The sequence below is a fragment of the Canis lupus genome, chromosome 29 (genome assembly GCF_011100685.1).
Source record: "Canis lupus familiaris isolate Mischka breed German Shepherd chromosome 29, alternate assembly UU_Cfam_GSD_1.0, whole genome shotgun sequence".
NCBI lineage: Eukaryota > Metazoa > Chordata > Mammalia > Carnivora > Canidae > Canis > Canis lupus.
The window spans coordinates 33,696,029-33,719,978 of NC_049250.1; the positions used below are offsets into that span (position 1 = coordinate 33,696,029).

The window sequence follows — 23,950 nt, forward strand, 5'->3', positions numbered from 1 at the left end:
TAATATTTTATGTTAGAATTATATGAGTATACTTATAAATATTTTTGATAAAAATCTATATATAACTTGGTTCATTTAAAATAAGTATTCCATATGTTGTTATAATACAATTAGGTAATTTTTTGATTCTTAAGACTTAACTGAATAATATAGGTAAGAAAATACCTAAATCATGTAATTAGTGTTTTCAGGTTTATTAAATGGTAATGGTTTAGGTGGATAGCAACCAGTTTTCTGTTTACATTTCTTTTATTTTTTATTTTTTAAAATATTTTATTTATTCATGAAAGAGAGAGAGAGAAGGGGAGAGAGAGAGAGAGGCTGAGACACAGGCAGAGGGAGAAGCAGGCGCCATGCAGAAAGCCTGATGTGGGACTCGATCCTGGGACCCTGGAATCACGCCCTGAGCCAAAGGCAGATGCCTAACCGCTGAGCCACCCAGGCGTCCCAATTTCTTTTATTTCAATTTCATGTTTAAAATGTGGTATATGTTATCGATGATTAATTTTAGATCAAAAAAGGCTTAAACGAAATGTCATTTTGTAATTCAATAATTTGAAATTAAAATTGATAAATTTTGGCATGTCAAATTCTATTCGATGTGGTCAATAAATACATTTTAAAAAGTTTAGAAGTACATTAAGCTGCTGATTTTTTTCAATACCTTTTCACTAAGGGAAGGAATAATGTGCATGTTGGTATTTATTACTGCTTTGTTTTACAACATTTCTAATAGCATGCATTCTCCTGGAGAAAGGAAAGGACCTGTGATGTGAGTGCCCATCATTGTAATGATGCTTATCGCACTCAATACTCTATTTTCCTTTTCATCTCCCTTGAAGGATATCAGTTCTTTCTGGTACTGAAGGAGAATTGCAATTAGTTTTCTTCTTGCCTATGTTTACTATCTTTCTGCTCCCATATTGGTGATTTGCTTACACATTAACTTCAGATGAATTGCAAACTGAATCTAGATATTGGAAGGTGCTCTGAAAAGGGGCTAGCCAAAGATGGGCCTGTATGGGATCGAATAAAAATTAGTAGTATTCTGGAGAGAGAGACAGAAGACAGACAGGGACTGTTTTCAAGAAAACTGAATTGTTATGACATTGTCAGTTCACATTCAAAAGATATAGGATGGGGAGTCTGAAAAGCTTACTTCAAGAGGAGGGACATTTTATGACACATATAAACTCCAGGAAAACAATGTCAGACCAGATTTGACATCAATGAAAAAAATTACATTCTCTTGTTCTATTATTTAATCAGTCCTATTTATTCAGTTCTGCTTGCATATCAAAGACTGATGGGGTACCTGGCTGACTCAGTTGGTCAAGCATCTGCCTTAGGCTCAGGTCATGATCTCTGGGTCCTGGGATTGAGCCTTGCTTCAGGCTCTCTGTTAGCGGAGAGCCTGCTTCTCCTTTTGCCTCTGCTGCTCCCCATCCCCCACCCTCTCTGTCAATAAATAAATAATCTTTAAATTAAAAAAATGACTATAATACTTCACTTCCATGATCACTGAATTCTTTTATTATGATTAATGTTTGGAATTAAACTCTATTTACAATCTTGGTTGATAAGATTATAGAAAATTACTCAATTTTAATTGATTTTTTTTTCAGGGTTGAAAATGTCTAAGTACATTGATTATGGCCAGTTGAATGCATTGTGTCATATTAGAGGATTACAATCCAGGCAAGTTACTCATGCATTTCTTTTTCTAGCATTCAAATGAATATAAACATGTTTGTTTTATGGATAAAGTATAGTAGTAAACTATTGTTCCCTCCATTGGTACTTGATTTGCCACATATATAAAAATATTTGAAAACCTGGAGGTTATTTCTCCAGATGAAAGGGGCAGAATATATGTTATATTTTAAGGAAACAATTGAGAGTGAAGCAAACATAATTCATCCCTAGCTGGGCCCTTTCTAGTACTTGAAAAATAGTCATAAGTGAAGAAAGCTTTAAATGGTTGAAAACACAAAGACAGAGTGAAATAAGTGCTTTAGCAGCACATAGGAGATGCCTATGTACTGGAAAAATACTGGAGCCAAAGAATTAGGAAATATTAGGGCTCAAAGCTCAGGATTCCTAAGATATGTGATCCTTGAAGATAGAATTTGAAAAAAAATGATTGTCTTGCCAACTCTGTTTCCCAGGTTGGATTTTTGAAATTATAAAACTTGTTAGTTTCTTACAGATCAGTTTCCTGACTCTCCCATTTTTCTCTAGTAAGAGAGGACCTTGCCTCATCTCTAATGGGACTACTGAGAAAATGCCCTAAGTGTACAGACTTTCTCTACTTTAAACTGTCTTTAGGGGTGCCTGGGTGGCTCAGTGGTTGAGCGTCTGCCTTCAGCTCAGGGCATGGTCTGGGGGTCCTGGGATTGAGTCCCACATCAGGCTCCCCGTGGGGAGCCTACTTCTTCTGCTTATGTCTCTGCCTCTCTTTCTGTGTCTCTCATGAATAAATAAGGTCTTCTAAATAAATAAACTGTAAGTTACATCTTATTGTTTGTTTATGATAAATATACTTCTTTTTTTAAATTTATTTATTCATAGAGACACACACAGAGAGAGAGAGAGGAGAGGCAGAGACACAGGCAGAGGGAGAAGCAGGCTCCATGCAGGGAGCCCGACATGGGACTCAATCCCAGGTCTCCAGGATCACACCCCGGGCTGCAGGCGGCGCTAAACCGCTGCGCCACTGGGGCTGCCCTATGATAAATATACTTCTTAATCCCCATCGCCTATTTCCTTCCCCAACCCATGTCCCCTCTGGTAACCATCAATTTGTTCTCTACAGTTAAGACTCTGTTTCTTGGATTGTCTCTCTCTCTTTTTTTCTATCTTTGTTAATTTGTTTTGTTTCCTAAATTTCACATACAAGTGAAATCATATGGTATTTGTCTTCTCTGACTTATTTTTCTTAGCATTATACTCTTAAACTCCATCCATGTTGTTGAGATGGCAAGTTTTCATTATTTTTTTTCATGGTTGAATAACATTCCACTGTGTGTGTGTGTGTGTGTGTGTGTGTGTGTGTGTATTACCACATCTTCATTCATTCATCTATTGACGGACATTTGGGCTACTTCCATAGTTTGGCTATTGTAAATAATGTTGCAATAAGTACAGGGGTGCATGTATCCCTTTGAATTAGTGTTTTTATATATTTTGGGTAAATACCCAGTAGTGTAATGGATCATAGGTAGTTCTATTTTTAATTTTTTGAGGAAACTCCGTATTGTTTTCCACAGTGGCTGCACCAGTTTACATTCCCACCAACAATGCAGGAGGGTTTCTTTTTCTCTACATCCTTGCCAACACTTGTTGTTTCTGGTGTTTTTAATTTTCTTGTGTTTCTGATTTTAAGGTATTTCTGTATCTTCATCAATCTTGTCATTTCTTCTTTTTCAGAGAAAGGAAGGAGGACATACTTCTTTTATATTCCTTGGATTTCTCCCAAGAATGATTTTTATTTTTTCTGTGCACTTATGCCTCCTCTTCCCTCTCAGTGCTTTTCAGCACAGGGTGAAGAATAAACTGCATGCACTCAAATCATGTCACCTTGTTTGAATCCTGGATCAGCCACTTACCGAATGTATGACCTTGGATTGGTTACTTAATTTCTCTTTACTTCAGTTTTCTTATTTTAAAAATGGAGATAAAAATAGCACCTATTTTATAGAGTTATTATTAAGATGATTAAATAAGATAACATACATAGAGTAAACATCGTCTGGCACATAGAGCTATATAAATGGTTTTTAAAAATTATTATTGCTATTCAAAAAGACTTATCCAAGTTTTTTTTAATAACAAAAAATATTTTACTAAAACATAAGATTTACAGAAGTTTCCAGACAAGCCATACAAAATGGTCACAAGCTTTTTCTTGAAGGAAGGATTCTACACTTGACAGCAAAGTCACAATGTTATTAATGAGGGCTGTAATGTTTGTTTAATGTTCCCATTTTGGTTCAAATAATCAAGCTTGTCCATCTACAGTGTCTAAATAAAGTTAGACTTGGCTAGAGAGCATATTCTAAAGAACTGGTTAGCTGCTTTTAACCGATGCAATTAGATCACCAGAAAAGGGGGGGAAGGAGCCCATAAAATTAAAATAAAACTACCTCTCCCCCTCAAAAATAATAATAAAGAAAAACACCCACACCCTGCAGCTAACCCTGACAACTACCTTCATTCACAGTGCTTTATACTTAAACCATGATGGGGGAAATGAATAAAAGCAGAGAGGGGCCACTGCTTTTAAACGTTTCACAACAATCCAGATGGTACTTCTAGCTTCTGCTTATGCTTTACAACAGTGAATCAGGACAAGACATAGATTTGCTAATGTGCATTTAATCACCAAAGGACTGAAGATGTCTGGGCTTTTATTCTGTAATGTTTCTAAGACTGTGTCCATTAAATGCAAACAAAAAAGGAAGAAGTCTTGGCAGAACAGGAGAAGTGATGCACACTTGATGATCAGATCAATTTTAAATATTATTCATGGCATATAGCCTAGTCCATGCTCTAGCTGTTTCTATGGCTTGGGCTTCGTTGGTCTTCCACTGCTCCGCTACATCATTTGCTAACGGATCATCTGGATTGGGAGCACTTAACAAAGCCTGGATCGATAGCAGAACTGTGCGGATCTGCAGTGCTGGGGACCACTTATCTTTTAAAATATCTAAACATATTCTTCCCAACTTGTCTACATTAGGATGATAAATTTTGGTCATGAAACGTACTTTAGGGGCTGCCATCGGGTATTCTTCTGGAAGGAATAGTTCCAGTTTAAAAGTCCCTCCCTCAAAGGGGGAATCCTGGGGGCCAGCAATGACCACATGAAAATAACGGGCGTTGCTCTCATCTGGTTCTGCTTTAATGCCAGGAACTGGTTCTGCCAGCAAACGCTGGGTTTCCTTGATAATCCTGCGGGGCAGCCTGGCCATCTTGTCAGATCCCGAGTTCGGCCTCAGCTCTTGACCCTTATCCAAGTTTTTAACTGTTGAGTTTGTTTTATATGCTGGTCCCTTTGCTAACACATAAAAAGCAAATTAAAGCTTTGGAGCTGAATGCCTTTTTCTCTTTTTGCTTTTTAAACCAGACATAAAAAACAACCACCAAAAAAATCCTAAACATGTTTCTAGACCTCTCTTCACCTACCTTGGGTGATCAAAGTAAGAAAGGTTGAATTATTTAGATGTGGATCTGCCAAAGTATCCATTCTACATAAGTCTTACCAGCCTTCATCTTCCAGGTGTGATAAATCCCTCCTAAGAGTAGTATTTCATCAGACAATCAGCTGCTCCAAGCCCAGTCTGGTTGTCCTGCCTGACTTCCTTTTATTAAGTCTCACATTTTCTCTTAGACACCAAATCCTGTGAATTTCTTGGATGTTTTCTTTTGAGGCATTGGTGTACACTAGGGGCCTGGGACACAGCATGTTTTAGAGTACCTATGTATATATTTTGCTTAGTTTTAGGTTTAGATTCTAGCCTTATATTTTAGAAAAAGATTACATACATATGATTACAAATATGAACATAGATATGAACAATTAATATCTTTTTAGAGTAAGAAAATAAATTACAACAAATGAATGATGACTTGGCAGTCAGGTCCTTTTTCCCACTGAGATTTCTTTATGCAGTTTATCAGAAATATATACATTGAATTCTTCCAGAATTACAAAGCTTTCAATTGATTTCAAAAAATTGCAAAGAGATTTAAGAAAAACATATTCCTCCATATTTATTTATTTATTATGTTAAAAATGACCAATGAAATATTCTCCTATAATAAAAAAAGAAAGGATTAAATGACTCAAGGATTGAAATTTTTGAACATGAAACCTACCAAGGGTTTGATTACATATTATATATAATGTGTAATATTTACTATATTATATAGAGCATATAATTACTATATTTTATTCCTTAAAATATATGTTATATATTTAAAAAAAATATAAGATCTATATTATATACTTAAAAATTTTATAATATATTTATGTATTTAAAATATATTTTATTTAAAAATTTAAATATTTTAATATATATTTAAAATATATTAAATAATTATATATTATTTTAAATGGTAAATATTTAAATATATTTCAAATATATTTTATTAATATTTCGAATATATATTTATATATATTTTATGTATAGTATTTATATATTTTATATATAACCTACCAAGGGTTTGATTATATATTTAATCATATATTTTTATATGATTATAAATTTATATATATAGATAAGTATTTATATATATAATAAATATTTATTTACATATATATGTAATCTTTCTTATAGTTGTCCTTTCTTTGGCCCAGGATGGGAGGATGGAGGGGCAGCTGCTTCTCTCTACCATTTCCCATGTGCCTCTACCCTATGCTCAATCCTAGCTGTTGGAGCTATTCTTATCCCATACCTGGGCATATGAGAACTCTTCTCACTGCATTTTATACCCTTATGCCTGTTTGTCCGTATATATGGAAATTGTAAAAAGGAAGCCCCACTGTGTGGTGACTGCTGTCCAAATGCATGTGGTCAGTCAGTTGGTGTCTGTTTGATATTTCTTCTCTGAGAATAAAGGCAGTATATTAGTATGTTATTCTGGAATATTTTTTTATCACAAGTGAAAGAAAAAATGTGTAAACAAGAGGAATGATGTCACTTTGGAATTCTAAATTCTTGGATACAGGATTTTTCATCTTAGGAAACTATATGTTCTAGGAGAGCAGATTTGTTTATTTTGTTGCTTCCTCCCCTTAGACATTAGGCATAGAGTTCAATGTTTTGAATTGAGTTACATTCTGATATGTAGTAGAAATAAATATCTTCTTGATGCTTTAAAAATGTATATGGGTTTTCTATCTGTTGATTAGGAGGATAGCTACATGTTTATCGTGTGATATTTATTTAAAATATTTTATTTATTTATTTATTTATTTATTTATTTATTTATTTATTTATTTATTTATTTATTTTTAAAGACTTTATTTATTTATTCATGAGAGATACACACAGAGAGAGGGAAAGGGAGGAGAAGCAGGCTCCATGCAGGGAGCATGATGTGGGACTCTTTTCTGGGACTTCATACCTGGACTCTAGGATCATGCCCTAAGTTGAAGCCCATCACTCAACCACTATGCCATCTAGGCGTCCCTAAAGATATTATTTATTTGAGAGAGAGAGGGCATTAAGGGCAGGGGCAGAGGGAGAGGGAGAAGCAGATCCCCAGGGAGTTTGATGTGGGGCTGGATCTCAGGACCTGGGATCATCACCTGAGCTGAAGGCAGATGTTTAACTGACTGAGCCACCCAAGTGCCCCTTTATTTTTTTAGAATTGTGTAGAGAGCCAATCATTTAAAAAATTTCTTTAATTAATTAATTAATTAATTTTTTAAAAGCAGCTTCTGTTGGTTTGACATTCTGTACTTTGGAGATTTTTTCTCTTTGTCAAAGTACTTTATGATCAGTCAGCTTTTATGTTTAAAGTTCAATATACTTAGTAATAAACAGAGTAAATGGTTTAAAAGGAAATGTATGCTCTCCTAAATTTCAAATAAACAAACAAACAGGAAGCTACATGTTTGCAACTAAATTTTCTAAAGTGGCCAATTATTTTTGTAATTTCTTACAAAAGCTTTTAAGCATGTCTGAATTTAGAACTATAAAAGACAAACACAATTATGATGCATATGCATTTGTGCATTTGTGTAAGAATAGTTGCTTGCCAAGCAATTAGCTTTGTGACTGGATATAGAATTGAATACTTATTCGTGTTTAATAGTACTAATATATAATCACTTATTCTCAAATATAGATGTAGTTATGCTCTATATTTTTTATACTGACAGAGATTATAACTCATAAATAGATTTTAGCCCAAGGTCCTTTTTTAGGTTGCCTACCTAGCATCATTTCCCCACAGACACAGTATAGAGTGAACATATTGTAGAACAGGAAGTTAAACTCAGAAATTGTCTAGTGGAAACTCCTCAATTTACAGATGATTAATTTTACCCAATTTTCCCAAACAGTATCTTTATTTTTTATACTTTTACATTAAAAAAGATGAAAATGATATCATTAAAATGATAGTAATTAATTAAAATGTAAAAAATGCCATTCAGTAATTGTTTCTTTCTCATTACTTTAGGTTAAGGTAAAATACATTAAATAACTAGGGTATTAGAGGTTGATAGAGACAAAAGAAATTATTTTAAGGAGGCTCTTGGACAAGTTTAAGGCTTTTAGAGTCTATTGACAATGATTGGTTCTTCATTATAACTATTTTTATTTCAAAATGTGTTATCATTCTTTTTCTTAGAGTATTTTGCTAATTCTGTTGCCAAATCATGTATAAACATATTTTTTTGCCATAAGAATTATGTTATGAAGATATAGGTGATTTTTATTGTTAAGGAAATAAAGTGTGGGAGAGAAAGGCAGAAGAACTTTGAAAATATGGCGTATGCACACATAAAAGAGATTAAACTGTGATTCTACAAATATTTATCTGGAATGAAGTCAATTTTATTTTGAACAGCTTCTACTGATGACCATCAATTGGCACTGTCAATCCAGTGGTAGCAGAAAAGGTGGGCAGAGACAGATGGAATCTTGCATTTATTTTATAGGTTGTAAACAAGTTGGAGGCTTGTAATTCAGCGTGTGCTTATTAATGTTATTTTACCTAAAGTGCATGCACTTATATCCAATTGTCTAGAACAAGACTGTCCACCTGAGGCAGCACCTTTCCCAGGGGGCATTTTTAGTGTCATAATGACCAGGAGATGACACTGATAATAAGTGGGTACGGCTAGTCATTCTAAATAGTGCGGTGTGCAGTAAAAATCCTGCACATTGTTCTATCCAAAATGCCAGTAGCACTCTGTGATACTGTGTTTCATAAGAAATATATATTTGGTCTTTGTCCTTATTTCTGTAAGGGAGCTCCTAAAACTGTTGAAATTTCCTAAACGATGAAGTGATAAATGTTATGTTAATAAGGTGACTGTAAGGGTTGATTGCCAAGGAGGACCAACTATGTATTTAAAGGGTTCTAATTTTCAGTCCCACCCCTGACCTCCTGGAAGAGGCTGGAGGTTGAATCAGTTGCTAATGACCAATAATTAAATCAGTCATGACTATGTAACGAAGCTTTTTATAAAAACCCAGAAGCATGGGGTTTAGGGAGTTGGTTAACGGAGGTGCTGATTGAGTGGCAAACCTAGAGAAGGCATGGGGGCTCTGTACCACTTACCACATACCTTGCCTGATGAATTTGTTCCATCTGGATGCTCATCTGTGTCCTTTATCATATGCTTTTATAATAAACCAGTTGACCCTTGAATAACACAAGTTTGAGCTGCATGGATTAACTAACATGTTTTGCAAGTTTTTATTTAAATTCGTTTTTATTTATTTATTTATTTTTAAAAAGATTTTATTTATTTATTCATGAAAGAGAGAGAGAGAGAGAGACAGAGAGAGACAGAGACACAGGCAGAGGGAGGAGCAGGCTCTATGCAGGGAGCCCGATGTGGGACTTGATCCTGCATCTCCGGGATCACACCCTGGGCTGAAGGCAGCACTAAACCGCTGGGCCACCGGGGCTGCCCTCTAGTTTTTATTTAAATCACAGTGTAATATTAGTTTCAGGTGTAGAATTTATATCACTTACACACAATATCCAGTGCTCATCACAACAAATGCTGTCTTTAATATCTGCCACCTATTTAACCCATCCCCCCGCCACATACCTTCTAATAACCATCAGTTTGTTTTCTAAAGTTAAGAGTCTGTTTCCTGGTTTGCCTCCCTCTTTTTTTTCTCCCTATGTTACCTGTTTTGTTTCTTAAGTTTGACATATGGGGGCGCCTGGGTGGCTCAGTCAGTTAAGCGCCTGACTCTTGATTTTGGTTCAGGTCATGATCTCAGTGAGAGTCTGCTAGAGATTCTCTCTCTCCCTCTGCCTCTACCTCTCCCCCATCTCTAAAATAATAAATGGGGGGGAGGAGCAAGATGTCGGAAGAGTAGGGTCCCCAAATCACCTGTCTCCACCAAATTACCTAGAAAACCTTCCAATCATCCTGAAAATCTATCAATTCAGCCTGAGATTTAAAGAGAGACCAGCTGGAATGCTACAGTGAGAAGAGTTCGCGCATCTATCATGGTAGGAAGACGGGGAAAAAGAAATAAAGGAACAAAGGCCTCCAAGGGGGAGGGGCCCGCGAGGAGCCGGGCTGAGGCCGGGGCGAGTGTCCCCAGGACAGGAGAGCCCCGACCCGGAGACGCAGGAGCTGCACCGACCTTCCCGGGCGGAAAGGGGCTCGCGGGGAGGTGGAGCAGGACCCAGGAGGGCGGGGATGCCCTCGGGCTCCCTGGGACACTAACAGACACCTGCGCCCCGGGAGAGTGCGCCGAGCTCCCTAAGGGCTGCAGCGCGCACGGCGGGACCCGGAGCAGCTCGGGGGGGGCTCGGGGGCGGCTCCGCGGAGGGGGCTGCGGGGCGGGAGCAGCTCGGAGGGGCTCGGGGGCGGCTCCGGGAGGGGGCTGCGGGGCGGGGGCAGCTGGGGGGGGGCTCGGGCAGCGGCTCCGCGGAGGGGGCTGCGCGTTTCCAGGATCAGCTCGGAGGGCCTCGGGCGGAGGAAGAGGCTCCGTGCGGAGGGGGCTGCGCGGTTCCAGGAGCAGGTCGGAGGGGCTCGGGCGGCAGCTCCGCGGAGGGGGCTGTGCGGCCCAGGAGCGCGAATCCACCAGCGCAGGCCCCGGAGCACAGGGCGCCGGGACACAGCCCAGGATCCGGCCTCCCCCCGGGACAGGCAGAGGCCGGGAGGGCCCAGGACAGCAAGGACGCTCCGACCCGGAGCTGAGCAGATCAGCGGCCCTGCCGGGAGCCTCCAGGCCCTGCAGACGGAGAGCTCTGGAGTTACTGCGGGGGCTGACGCCAGGGCTCCAGAGCTTGCCCCGCCACTGGGGCTGTTCCTCCTGCGGCCTCACGGGGTAAACAACCCCCACTGAGCCCTGCACCAGGCAGGGGCACAGCAGCTCCCCCAACTGCTAACACCTGAAAATCAGCACAACAGGCCCCTCCCCCAGAAGATCAGCTAGACGGACAACTTCCAGGAGAAGCCAAGGGACTTAAAGTACACAGAATCAGAAGATACTCCCCGGTGGTTCTTTTTTTGTTTTGTTTTGTTTTGTTTTGTTTTGTTTTGCTTTTTGATTTGTTTCCTTCCCCCACCCCCTTTTTTTCTCCTTTCTTTTTCTTTCTCTTTTTCTTCTTTTTGTTTTTTGTTTTTCTTTTCTTCCCTTTTTTTTCTCTTTCTCTTTTCTTTCCTTCTTTCTCTCCTCTCTTTTTCCCAATACAACTTGCTTTTGGCCACTCTGCACTGAGCAAAATGACTAGAAGGAAAACCTCACCTCAAAAGAAAGAATCAGAAACAGTCCTCTCTCCCACAGAGTTACAAAATCTGGATTACAATTCAATGTCAGAAAGCCAATTCAGAAGCACTATTATACAGCTACTGGTGGCTCTAGAAAAAAAGTATAAAGGACTCAAGAGACTTCATGACTGCAGAATTTAGAGCTAATCAGGCAGAAATTAAAAATCAATTGAATGAGATGCAATCCAAACTAGAAGTCCTAACGACGAGGGTTAACGAGGTGGAAGAACGAGTGAGTGACCTAGAAGACAAGTTGATAGCAAAGAGGGAAACTGAGGAAGAAAAGAGACAAACAATAAAGACCATGAAGATAGATTAAGGGAAATAAACGACAGCCTGAGAAAGAAAAACCTACGTTTAATTGGGGTTCCCGAGGGCGCCGAAAGGGACAGAGGGCCAGAATATGTATTTGAACAAATTCTAGCTGAAAACTTTCCTAATCTGGGAAGGGAAACAGGCATTCAGATCCAGGAAATAGAGAGATCCCCCCCTAAAATCAATAAAAACCGTTCAACACCTCGACATTTAATAGTGAAGCTTGCAAATTCCAAAGATAAAGAGAAGATCCTTAAAGCAGCAAGAGACAAGAAATCCCTGACTTTTATGGGGAGGAGTATTAGGGTAACAGCAGCCCTGTCCACGGAGACCTGGCAGGCCAGAAAGGGCTGGCAGGGTATATTCAGGGTCCTAAATGAGAAGAACATGCAACCAAGAATACTTTATCCAGCAAGGCTCTCATTCAAAATGGAAGGAGAGATAAAGAGCTTCCAAGACAGGCAGCAACTGAAAGAATATGTGACCTCCAAACCAGCTCTGCAAGAAATTTTAAGGGGGACTCTTAAAATTCCCCTTTAAGAAGAAGTTCAGTGGAACAGTCCACAAAAACAAGGACTGAATAGATATCATGATGACACTAAACTCATATCTCTCAATAGTAACTCTGAATGTGAACGGGCTTAATGACCCCATCAAAAGGCGCAGGGTTTCAGACTGGATAAAAAAGCAGGACCCATCTATTTGCTGTCTACAAGAGACTCATTTTAGACAGAAGGACACCTACAGCCTGAAAATAAAAGGTTGGAGAACCATTTACCATTCGAATGGTCCTCAAAAGAAAGCAGAGGTAGCCATCCTTATATCAGATAAACTAAAATTTACCCCAAAGACTGTAGTGAGAGATGAAGAGGGACACTATATCATACTTAAAGGATCTATTCAACAAGAGGACTTAACAATCCTCAATATATATGCCCCGAATGTGGGAGCTGCCAAATATATAAATCAATTATTAACCAAAGTGAAGAAATACTTAGATAATAATACACTTATACTTGGTGACTTCAATCTAGCTCTTTCTATACTTGATAGGTCTTCTAAGCACAACAACTCCAAAGAAACGAGAGCTTTAAATGATACACTGGACCAGATGGATTTCACAGATATCTACAGAACTTTACATCCAAACTCAATACACATTCTTCTCAAGCGCACATGGAACTTTCTCCAGAATAGACCACATATTGGGTCACAAATCGGGTCTGAACCGATACCAAAAGATTGGGATTGTCCCCTGCATATTCTCAGACCATAATGCCTTGAAATTAGAACTAAATCACAACAAGAAGTTTGGAAGGACCTCAAACACGTGGAGGTTAAGGACCATCCTGCTAAAAGATAAAAGGGTCAACCAGGAAATTAAGGAAGAATTAAAAAGATTCATGGAAACTAATGAGAATGAAGATACAACCGTTCAAAATCTTTGGGATGCAGCAAAAGCAGTCCTAAGGGGGAAATACATCGCAATACAAGCATCCATTCAAAAACTGGAAAGAACTCAAATACAAAAGCTAACCTTACACATAAAGGAGCTAGAGAAAAAACAGCAAATAGATCCTACACCCAAGAGAAGAAGGGAGTTAATAAAGATTCGAGCAGAACTCAGCAAAATCGAGACCAGAAGAACTGTGGAACAGATCAACAGAACCAGGAGTTGGTTCTTTGAAAGAATTAATAAGATAGATAAACCATTAGCCAGCCTTATTAAAAAGAAGAGAGAGAAGACTCAAATTAATAAAATTATGAATGAGAAAGGAGAGATCACTACCAACACCAAGGAAATACAAACGATTTTAAAAACATTATGAACAGCTATACGCCAATAAATTAGGCAATCTAGAAGAAATGGATGCATTCCTGGAAAGCCACAAACTACCAAAACTGGAACAGGAAGAAATAGAAAACCTGAACAGGCCAATAACCAGGGAGGAAATTGAAGCAGTCATCAAAAACCTCCCAAGACACAAGAGTCCAAGGCCAGATGGCTTCCCAGGGGAATTTTATCAAACGTTTAAAGAAGAAACCATACCTATTCTCCTAAAGCTGTTTGGAAAGATAGAAAGAGATGGAGTACTTCCAAATTCGTTCTATGAGGCCAGCATCACCTTAATTCCAAAACCAGACAAAGACCCCACCAAAAAGGAGAATTACAGACCAATATCCCTGATGAACATAGATGCAAAAATTCTCAACAAGAGACTGGCCAATAGGATCCAACAGTACATTAAGAAAATTATTCACCATGACCAAGTAGGATTTATCCTTGGGACACAAGGCTGGTTCAACACCCGTAAAACAATCAATGTGATTCATCATATCAGCAAGAGAAAAACCAAGAACCATATGATCCTCTCATTGGATGCAGAGAAAGCATTTGACAAAATACAGCATCCATTCCTGATCAAAACTCTTCAGAGTGTAGGGATAGAGGGAACATTCCTCGACATCTTAAAAGCCATCTATGAAAAGCCCACAGCAAATATCATTCTCAATGGGGAAGCACTGGGAGCCTTTCCCCTAAGATCAGGAACAAGACAGGGATGTCCACTCTCACCACTGCTGTTCAACATAGTACTGGAAGTCCTAGCCTCAGCAATCAGACAACAAAAAGACATTAAAGGCATTCAAATTGGCAAAGAAGAAGTCAAACTCTCCCTCTTCGCCGATGACATGATACTCTACATAGAAAACCCAAAAGTCTCCACCCCAAGATTGCTAGAACTCATACAGCAATTCGGTAGCGTGGCAGGATACAAAATCAATGCCCAGAAGTCAGTGGCATTTCTATACACTAACAATGAGACTGAAGAAAGAGAAATTAAGGAGTCCATCCCATTTACAATTGCACCCAAAAGCATAAGATACCTAGGAATAAACCTAACCAAAGAGGTAAAGGATCTCTACCCTCAAAACTATAGAACACTTCTGAAAGAAATTGAGGAAGACACAAAGAGATGGAAAAATATTCCATGCTCATGGATTGGCAGAATTAATATTGTGAAAATGTCAATGTTACCCAGGGCAATATACACGTTTAATGCAATCCCTATCAAAATACCATGGACTTTCTTCAGAGAGTTAGAACAAATTATTTTAAGATTTGTGTGGAATCAGAAAAGACCCTGAATAGCCAGGGGAATTTTAAAAAAGAAAACCATATCTGGGGGCATCACAATGCCAGATTTCAGGTTGTACTACAAAGCTGTGGTCATCAAGACAGTGTCTTACTGGCACAAAAACAGACACATAGATCAGTGGAACAGAATAGAGAATCCAGAAATGGACCCTGAACTTTATGGGCAACTAATATTCGATAAAGGAGGAAAGACTATCCATTGGAAGAAAGACAGTCTCTTCAATAAAGGGTGCTGGGAAAATTGGACATCCACATGCAGAAGAATGAAACTAGACCACTCTCTTTCACCATACACAAAGATAAACTCAAAATGGATGAAAGATCTAAATGTGAGACAAGATTCCATCAAAATCCTAGAGAAGAACACAGGCAACACCCTTTTTGAACTCGGCCATAGTAACTTCTTGCAAGATACATCCACGAAGGCAAAAGAAACAAAAGCAAAAATGAACTATTGGGACTTCATCAAGATAAGAAGCTTTTGCACAGCAAAGGATACAGTCAACAAAACTAAAAGACAACCTACAGAATGGGAGAAGATATTTGCAAATGACCTATCAGATAAAGGGCTAGTTTCCAAGATCTATAAAGAACTTATTAAACTCAACACCAAAGAAACAAACAATCCAATCATGAAATGGGCAAAAGACATGAACAGAAATCTCACAGAGGAAGACATAGACATGGCCAACATGCATATGAGAAAATGCTCTGCATCACTTGCCATCAGGGAAATACAAATCAAAACCACAATGAGATACCACCTCACACCAGTGAGAATGGGGAAAATTAACAAGGCAGGAAACAACAAACGTTGGAGAGGATGCGGAGAAAAGGGAACCCTCTTACACTGTTGGTGGGAATGTGAACTGGTGCAGCCACTCTGGAAAACTGTGTGGAGGTTCCTCAAAGAGTTAAAAATATACCTGCCCTACGACCCAGCAATTGCACTGCTGGGGATTTACCCCAAAGATACAAATGCAATGAAACGCTGGGACACCTGCACCCCGATGTTTATAGCAGCAATGGCCACGATAGCCACACTGTGGAAGGAGCCTCGGTGTCCAACGAAAGATGAATGGATAAAGAAGATGTGGTTTATGTATACAATGGAATATTCCTCAGCTATTAGAAATGACAAATACCCACCATTTGCTTCAACGTGGATGGAACTGGAGGGTATTATGCTGAGTGAAGTAAGCCAGTTGGAGAAGGACAAACATTATATGTTCTCATTCATTTGGGGAATATAAATAATAGTGAAAGGGAATATAAGGGAAGGGGGAAGAAATGTGTGGGAAATATCAGAAAGGGAGACAGAACGTAAAGACTGCTAACTCTGGGAAACGAACTAGGGGTGGTAGAAGGGGAGGAGGGCGGGGGGTGGGAGTGAATGGGTGACGGGCACTGGGGGTTATTCTGTATGTTAGTAAATTGAACACCAATAAAAAATAAAATTAAAAAAAATAATAAATGAATAAATCTTTAAAAGAATTACACATATGAGTGAAATCATTTGGTATTTGTCGTTCTCTGAGTGACTTATTTCATTTAGCATAACACTCTGGCTCCATCCATGTTGTTGCAATTGGCAAAATTTCATTCTTTTTGATGATTTCATTCTTTATACTCATTCTTTATATACATATATTACACACACACACACACACACACACACCATATCTTCTTTATCCATTCTTCAATGGATGGACATTTGGTCTCTTCCCGTAAAGCAGCTATAAACATCAGGTGTATCCCTTTGAATCAGTATTTTGTATCCTTTGGGTAAATACCTAGTAATGCAACTGCTGGATCAAAGGGTAGTTCTATTTTTAGCTTTTTGAGGAACCTCCGTACTGTTTTCCAGAGTGGCTGCACCAGTTTGCATTCCTGTCTTCAGTGTAAGAGGGTTTCTCCTTTCTCCACATCCTTGCCAATACCTGTTGTCTCCTGTGTTGTTCATTTTAGCCATTCTCACAGGTATGAGTAGGTATCTCATTGTAGTTTTGATTTGCATTTCCCTGATGATGAGTAATGTTGAGCATCTTTTCATGTGCATGTTAGCTATCTGGATGTCTTCTTTGGAAAAATGTCTATTCGTGTCTTCTGACCTTTCTTAACTGGAGTATTTGTTTTCTGGGTATTGCGTTTGGTAAATTCTTTATAGATTTTGGATACTAACCTTTTATCAGATATGTTATTTGCAGATGTTTTCTCCTGTTCCAAAGGTTGCCTTTTAAGTTTTGTTGTTTGTTTCCTTCCCCATGTAGAAGCCTTTTAATTTGATGAAATTCTAATAGTTCATTTTTGCTTTTCTTTTCCTTGCCTCAGGAAACATCTAGTAAGAAGTTGCTCTGGCCCATATCAAAGAGGTTACTACCTGTGTTCCCCTGTAGGATTTTGATGGTTTCCTGTCTTATGTGAAGATCTTCCATCCATTTTGAATTAATTTTTGTGTATGGCATGAGGAAGTGGTCTGGTTTCATTCTTCTGCATGTTGCTGTCCAGTTTGTTGAAGAGACTTTTTTTTCCTATGGGACATTCTTTCCTGCTTCCTCAAAAATTAGTTGACCATAGAGTTGTGGGTCCATTTCTGGGTTTTCTGTTCTGTGCTATTGATCTGTATCTGTTTTTTTTTTTTTTTGTGCTAGTACCATACTCTTTTGGTCACTATAGCTTGGTAATATAACTTGAAATCTGGAACTGTGTTGCCTCCAGGTTTGCTTGTCTTTTTCAAAATTGTTTTGGCTATTCAAAGTCTGCTGTGGTTCCATACAAATTTTAAGATTGTTTGTTATGTGAAAAATGCTAGTGATATTTTGTTAGGGATGCATCAAATGTGTAGATTGCTTTGGGTAATATAGACATTTTAACAATGTTTGTTCTTCCAATCCATGAGCATGGGATGTTTTTCCACTTCTTTGTGTCATTTTCAATTTCTTTCATAAGTGTTCTATAATTTTCAGAGTACAGATCTTTTACCTTTTTGGTTAGGTTTACTCCTAGGTATCTTACGGTTTTTGAAGAAGTGGTAAATGGGATTGATTTCTTTTTTTGGGGGGGGGATTGATTTCTTTATTTCTCTTTCTGCGGCTTCATTATTGGTGTATAGAAATTCAACAGAGTTCTGCATGTTGATTTTGTAGCCTGTGACTGCTGAGTTCACGTATCATTTCTAGCAATTTTTGGTGGAGTCTTTTGGATTTTCTACTCTTCTGCAAAGACGAATAGTACTTCTTCTTTGCTGTATTTTTCTTTGCTGATTTAGATATCTTTTATTTCTTTTTGTTTTTGGATTGCTGAGGCTAGGACTTCCAGTGCTAGGTTAAATAGCAATGATGAGAGTGGACATTTCTGTCTTGTTCCTGACCATAGATAAAAGCTCTGTTTTTCACATTGAGGATGATATTAGCTGTGGGTCTTTTGTATATGGCCTTTATGATGTTGAGGTATGTTCCATCTAGCCCTACTTTGTTGAGGGTTTTTTTTTTTTTTAGATCAAGAATGCATGCTGTATTTTGTCAAATGCTTTTTCTGCATCTATTGAGATTATATGGTTCCTATCCTTTTATTAAAGTGGTGTATCACATTGATTGATTTGGGAATAGTGAACCACACTTGCAGCCCAGGAGTAAATCCTACTTGTTCATGGTGAATGATTTTTTTAATGATCTGTTGGATTTTAATAGCTAGTATTTTGTTGAGAATTTTTGCATCCATGTTCATTAGGGATATTGGTCTATAATTCTCCTTTCGTGGTGTCTTTGGTTTTGGAACCAAGGTAATGCTGGCCTTGTAGAATGAGTTTTCCTTCCATTTCTCCTTTTTGGAACAGTTTGAGAATAATCAGTATTCACTCTTCTTTAAATGTTTGGTAGAATTTCCCTGGGAAGTCACATGGCCCTGGACGTCTGTTTGTTAGGAGATTCTTGATTACTGATTAAATTCCTTTGCTGGTTTTTGGTCTGTTCAAGTTTTCCATTTCTTTCTGTTTCAGTTTTTGGTAAGCTTATGTTTCTAGGAAAGTATCCATTTCTTTCAGATTGCCAATGTGTTGGCATATAATTTTTAATAATATTCTTTTATAATTGATTGTATATCTGTGGTGTTGGTTGTTATTTCTCCTCTCTCCTTTGTGATTTTATTTATTTGAGTCCTTTCTCTTTTGTTTTTAAGAAGTCTGGCTAGGGATTTGTCAGTTTTATTTATTTTTTTAAAAAAAAACAATGTCTGGTTTCATTAATCTGTTTTACTGTTCTTTTAGCTTCTATATAATTTACTTCTGCTCTAATCTTTATTATTTCCCTTCTTCTGCTGGATTTAGGCTTCATTTGTTGTTCTTTACCTAGATCCTTTAGGTGTATGGTTAGGTTGTTTATTTGCAATTTTCTTGCTTCTTGAGGTGGCTCTGTATTGTAATCATCTTCCCTCTTATGACTGCTTTTGCTGCATCCCAAAAGTTATGGACCTTTATATTTTCATTTTCATTAGTTTTCACGTATTTTAAAATTTCTTCTTTAATTTTCTGGTTGACCTGCTCATTCTTTGTAGCATGTTATTTAACCTTCATATTTGTGGTCTTTCCAGATTTTTCTTGTGATTGACTTCATATTTCATAGCTTTGAGGTCAGAAAAGATGCATTGTATCATCTCAGTCTTTTTGTACTTGATTTTGCCTGATTTTTTTAAAAAATCTATTTTGGATCTATTCTGGAGAATGTCCCATGTGCACTTGAAAAAAGGTGTATTTTGCTGCTTTAGTATGAAATGTTCTGGAAATAACTGTTAAGTCCATCTGGTTAAGTGTGTCATTCTAAGCCATTGTTTCCTTGTTGATTTTCTGCTTAGATTATCTGTCTATTGCTGTGAGTGAGGTATTAAAGTCCCCTACTATTATTGTATTATTATCCATGAATTCTTTGTTATTGTTAATTGATTTATATATTTGGGTACTCCCAAGTTAGGGGCATAAATATTTACAATTTTTAGATCTTCTTGATGGATAGATCCCTTTATTATGATATAATGCCCTTCTTTATCCAATTTTATAGTCTTTGTTTTAAAATCTAGTTTGTTCGATTTAAGTATGGCTACTCAAGCTTTCTTTTAACGTCCATTAACATGGTAGTTAGTTCTCCATTCCCTCATTTCCAATCTGCAGGTGTCTTTAGGTCTAAAATGAACCTCTTGAAAGCAGCATTTAGATGGATCTTACTTTTTTCTTTTTAAATCTGTTCCGATACCCTATGTCTTATGATTGGAGTATTTAGACCATTCATTCAGAATGAATATTGAAAGATACGAATTTAATATCATTATGTTGTAGAGTTGCTATTTTTGGTGATGTTTTCTGGCCCTTTCTAGTCTTTGTTGCTTTTGGTCTTTCCTTCCCATAGAATCTCCTTTAATATTTCCTGCAAAGCTTGTTTAGTGGTTAAAAACTCCTTTTTTTTTTTTTTTCCCTGTCTGGGAAACTCTTTATCTCTCCTATTCTGAATGATAGCCTTGCTGAATGGAGTACTATTGGCTGTAGGTATTTCCCCTTCTGCATGTTGACTATATCATGCCACTTTCTTCTGGCTTGCCAAATTTCTGTGGAGAACTATGCTGCTAGCCTTATGGGTCTTCCCTTTTAAGTTAGGGACTTCTTTGTCATTTTGCTTTTGGGACTTTACCACTGTATTTTGCAAATTTAACTACAAATGTCTTGATGTTGGCATGCTTTGCTTTGTTGATGTTGATGGGAATTCTCTGTGCCTTCTGGATTTGAATGTTTGTTTCCTTCCCTAGATTAGGGAAGTTTTCAGCTATTATTTCTTTTAGTAAACCTTCTACTCTTTTTTCTCTCTCTCCTTCTCTGAGACTCCTGTGATATGAATGTTATTATGTCTGACGGAGTCACTGAGTTCCTTAAGTCCACTCTCGTGATCTAGCATTCTTCTTTCTCTCTTTTATCAGCTTCATTATTTTCCATAAATCTATCTTCTATATCACTCATTCATTCCTTTGTTTCTTCTATCCTTTTAGTCATTACATCTATTTGGTTTTAAATCATTTTTCATTTTGGTCTGATTTTTTTTTTTTAGCTCTTTTATGTCTGCAGTAAGGGTATCCCTGATGTCTTCTATGCTTCTCCAGTTCTTTGTTTTTTTTAATTTTTTAATTTAAATTTTATTTATTTATTTATTTATTTATTTATTTAGCTTCTCCAGTTCAACTAGTGTCCTTATCACTATTGCTTTAAATTCTGGATCAGGCATATTACTTTCAGTTAGATCTTTGATCACTACCTTTTCTTGTTCTTTATTTTGGGATGAATTCCTTCATCCTGGCATTTTGTTTAGGTCTCTGTATTCTGTATGGTAGAAAAGCCTATTATGTTTCCTGCTCCTGAGAGTATTGGCTTTATGAAGAAGAGCTTATATAGTATCCAGGGCCTGATGCTTCAGGAAGTGTCTATGATGTGTGCTGTGTGCACTCTGCTGCTATGTTTTAACTGTTTTATTGTTATTCCTCAGCAGAGGTTCTCTTTGCCTGCAGTGCACAGTGTTTGGACCTTGGCCAGAGTGTGATAAGTTTTAACTAGATGTGCTCTGATCTGTTTGTTAAAAGAGATCTGATGCTATTTCCTCTAGAACTGAAGCTTTGTAGAACTCTATGGTCGGTAGACATGGTACATGTGAGGGTTTGTGTTGGTTTCTGGGGAAGGAGCAAAGCAGTAGCAGCAGAATTGCAAGGGGGCAGAATCTGGTGGAAAGGTTAGGCAGCCAGTGTTAGCATTGTGCTGTTTACTGAAGTTGTTTTATGTTGATGGGAGGCCACTTCCTTTGTCCCTGGAGAGAGTACTCTGTTCCTCTCAGGGAATCATTCTCAGAAGAGTGAATAATTACCCTTCATGCATCCCAGGTGTTTTTCAGATTATTTTCATGATCTCTTTTTCTAGGTTTTTTTTGCTTGCATGGAGCAGCAGTGTGCACTTTGGGCTCTATCCAGCCAAGTCTGCTGACTTAAAACTCTAGACTTTAAGGACCTCGTGTGGTGGGGACTGGTGCTGGTTTTCTGGGGGAGGGCTTCACCACAGTGAGACTCATGCAGTCTTGACCAAGAATGACAGTTGCATCAGAGTGCAAGGGCATGGAATTTGGAACTAAGCAGGCTAAACAGCCAGTGTCCAGTTTAGCTGCCCTTAGCCGGTGTTTCTGAGCCTATGCTGGGGGGGAAGAAGGGAATTGGCACCCACCAGTTCTTTTGTCCCTGGAGAGGTGACTCTAAGAACACCAGCTCTCACAGATGCACTCTCTGTGTATGCCTTAGGTGATCCTCCAATGGTGTCATGTGCCCTCAGATTGCTTGTGGGTTTTCTCTCCAGGAGTATGGCAGTGCCCTCAGGTGTCTATCCCAGGCAATCCCACCAACCTCTAAAACTTCTGTCCTTGAGCTCTGCTGATTGGAAAACTCACAAAAATAAGCCCCTTTCAGCTTCCTGAGCCGTTTCTACCCCAAACTATGTTTCTGCACTTCCTATGTTCCTCGATGTGACCTCTTCTTTCCCTCTAGATATGCAGGTTGTTCTGTCAATCCTCAGGTCGATTTCTCAGGTAATTCAGAATGGTTTGAAGTTACCTAACTGTGTTCTAGGGAGGAGGCAAACCTAGGGTCCTCCTACTAAGCTGCCATTTTAGCTCCCCCCTCACTTATGTGCATTTTTTTCTTGACAAATATAGTATACAGTACTGTAAATATATTCTTCTAATAATATTTTCTTTTCTCTAACTTACTTTATTGTAAAAATACAGCGTGTAACATATATAACGTAAAAAATATGTTTTAATTGACTATTTTGTTATCAATAAGGCTTCTGGCAAATAGTAGGCTATTAGTTTAGTTTTGGGGGCATCAAGAGTTCTGCATGAATTTTCAACTGCACAGGGGTTTGGATGTGGGGGTGAGTGGTTCCCTTAACCTGCTATGAGCTTCTGTAACAAACTAGCCAAACCTGAACTTGGAAAGAGACATGGAAAGCTCCCATTACCGCCAAATTGGACGGAGCTGTGGGTAACCTGGGGATCTGCTATATGTGATTGGCATCTGAAGTAGGATGGGAGCAGTCTAATGGAACTAAGCCCTTAATCTGCAGGATCTAAGACCATCTCCAGGTAGTGTTAGAACTGACTTGAATTCTCAGACATCCTGCTGGTGTCTCCAGATTTGCTTGGTATTTTGAGAGGACCCCCTCCCATACACATTGGAATTCATTCCAGGAACTCATAATTTCATTCTCCCATTTCTTGCCCTCTTAAGGAACTCTGGTCTAGAGGATGTTTTCTTAAATATATAGTTTCTCAAGTTAGAGAAGCTATAGATAATCCCCAAGAAGTCATTAACACTCAAATTTCCCTATATCTTGATTTAAGAAACAAACTCTTATTTATAGGAAAACCTGCTTCTGCTTCTCATCTCTATTCTCTATCAATATCATCACAATTAGACTAAATTCCCAGAGGGAAACAATCATATGAGTTTGGTTCACCACTGCATTTTCATTGCCTATTTCAGTTCATGGCACATAGTTGGCATTCAAAACATAGTTGCTGAATGCCTGCCATTTACCCAGTAATTGAAGCATGAAAACCTTGCAGACATGTTTTATTCACTTGTTTCTTTATTTCTCCATATGTTATACTAATTCTAATGTTTCTTTTTATATCTAATACTTGCTACTTATCTTTTATCCAGTACTCAACTCTAGCACTTATTACCTGTCTCCAAGACTACCACATTTACTATTAGAGTTCCATTCTCAAGTCTCTTATTATCTTAATTCCTCATTGTGTACTACAACAAAGTAAATCTTTATTTCACTCATATTTTTAATGGATTTTATTTTTTGAGTGGTTTTTACATTTACAGAAAAATTAAGCAGAAAGTAGAGTTTCCAAACGCTGTTTGCCTCTCTCTTCTGGATCTTATTAATACTTGCATAAGTGTTTTATATT

At 38.0% G+C, this 23,950-nt stretch overlaps 2 protein-coding genes across 17 annotated transcripts in view; one reads left to right on the forward strand and one right to left on the reverse strand.

The window, feature by feature from the left end:
• The window catches only part of CNBD1 (cyclic nucleotide binding domain containing 1), a 531,845-nt gene that overhangs the window by 59,235 nt on the left and 448,660 nt on the right, over positions 1–23,950 (forward strand). For 14 of the 16 annotated variants that reach the window (XR_005381188.1, XM_038579686.1, XM_038579692.1 and 11 more), the window contains one exon: positions 1,626–1,698. The exons of the other annotated variants lie outside the window; for them this stretch is intronic. Coding sequence is in view for 13 of the 14 variants with exons in the window: in XM_038579686.1 (XP_038435614.1) it covers positions 1,626–1,698 (73 nt within the window). In the remaining variant the exon portion in view is untranslated. The remainder of the gene's footprint in view (positions 1–1,625; positions 1,699–23,950) is intronic. 16 annotated transcript variants of the gene reach the window in all.
• On the reverse strand, positions 4,358–4,996 carry LOC608680 (ubiquitin-conjugating enzyme E2 N-like). The gene has a single exon (XM_038579698.1). It carries the CDS (start codon positions 4,971–4,973, stop codon positions 4,515–4,517), a length of 459 nt encoding a protein of 152 aa, XP_038435626.1. The 5' UTR covers positions 4,974–4,996; the 3' UTR covers positions 4,358–4,514.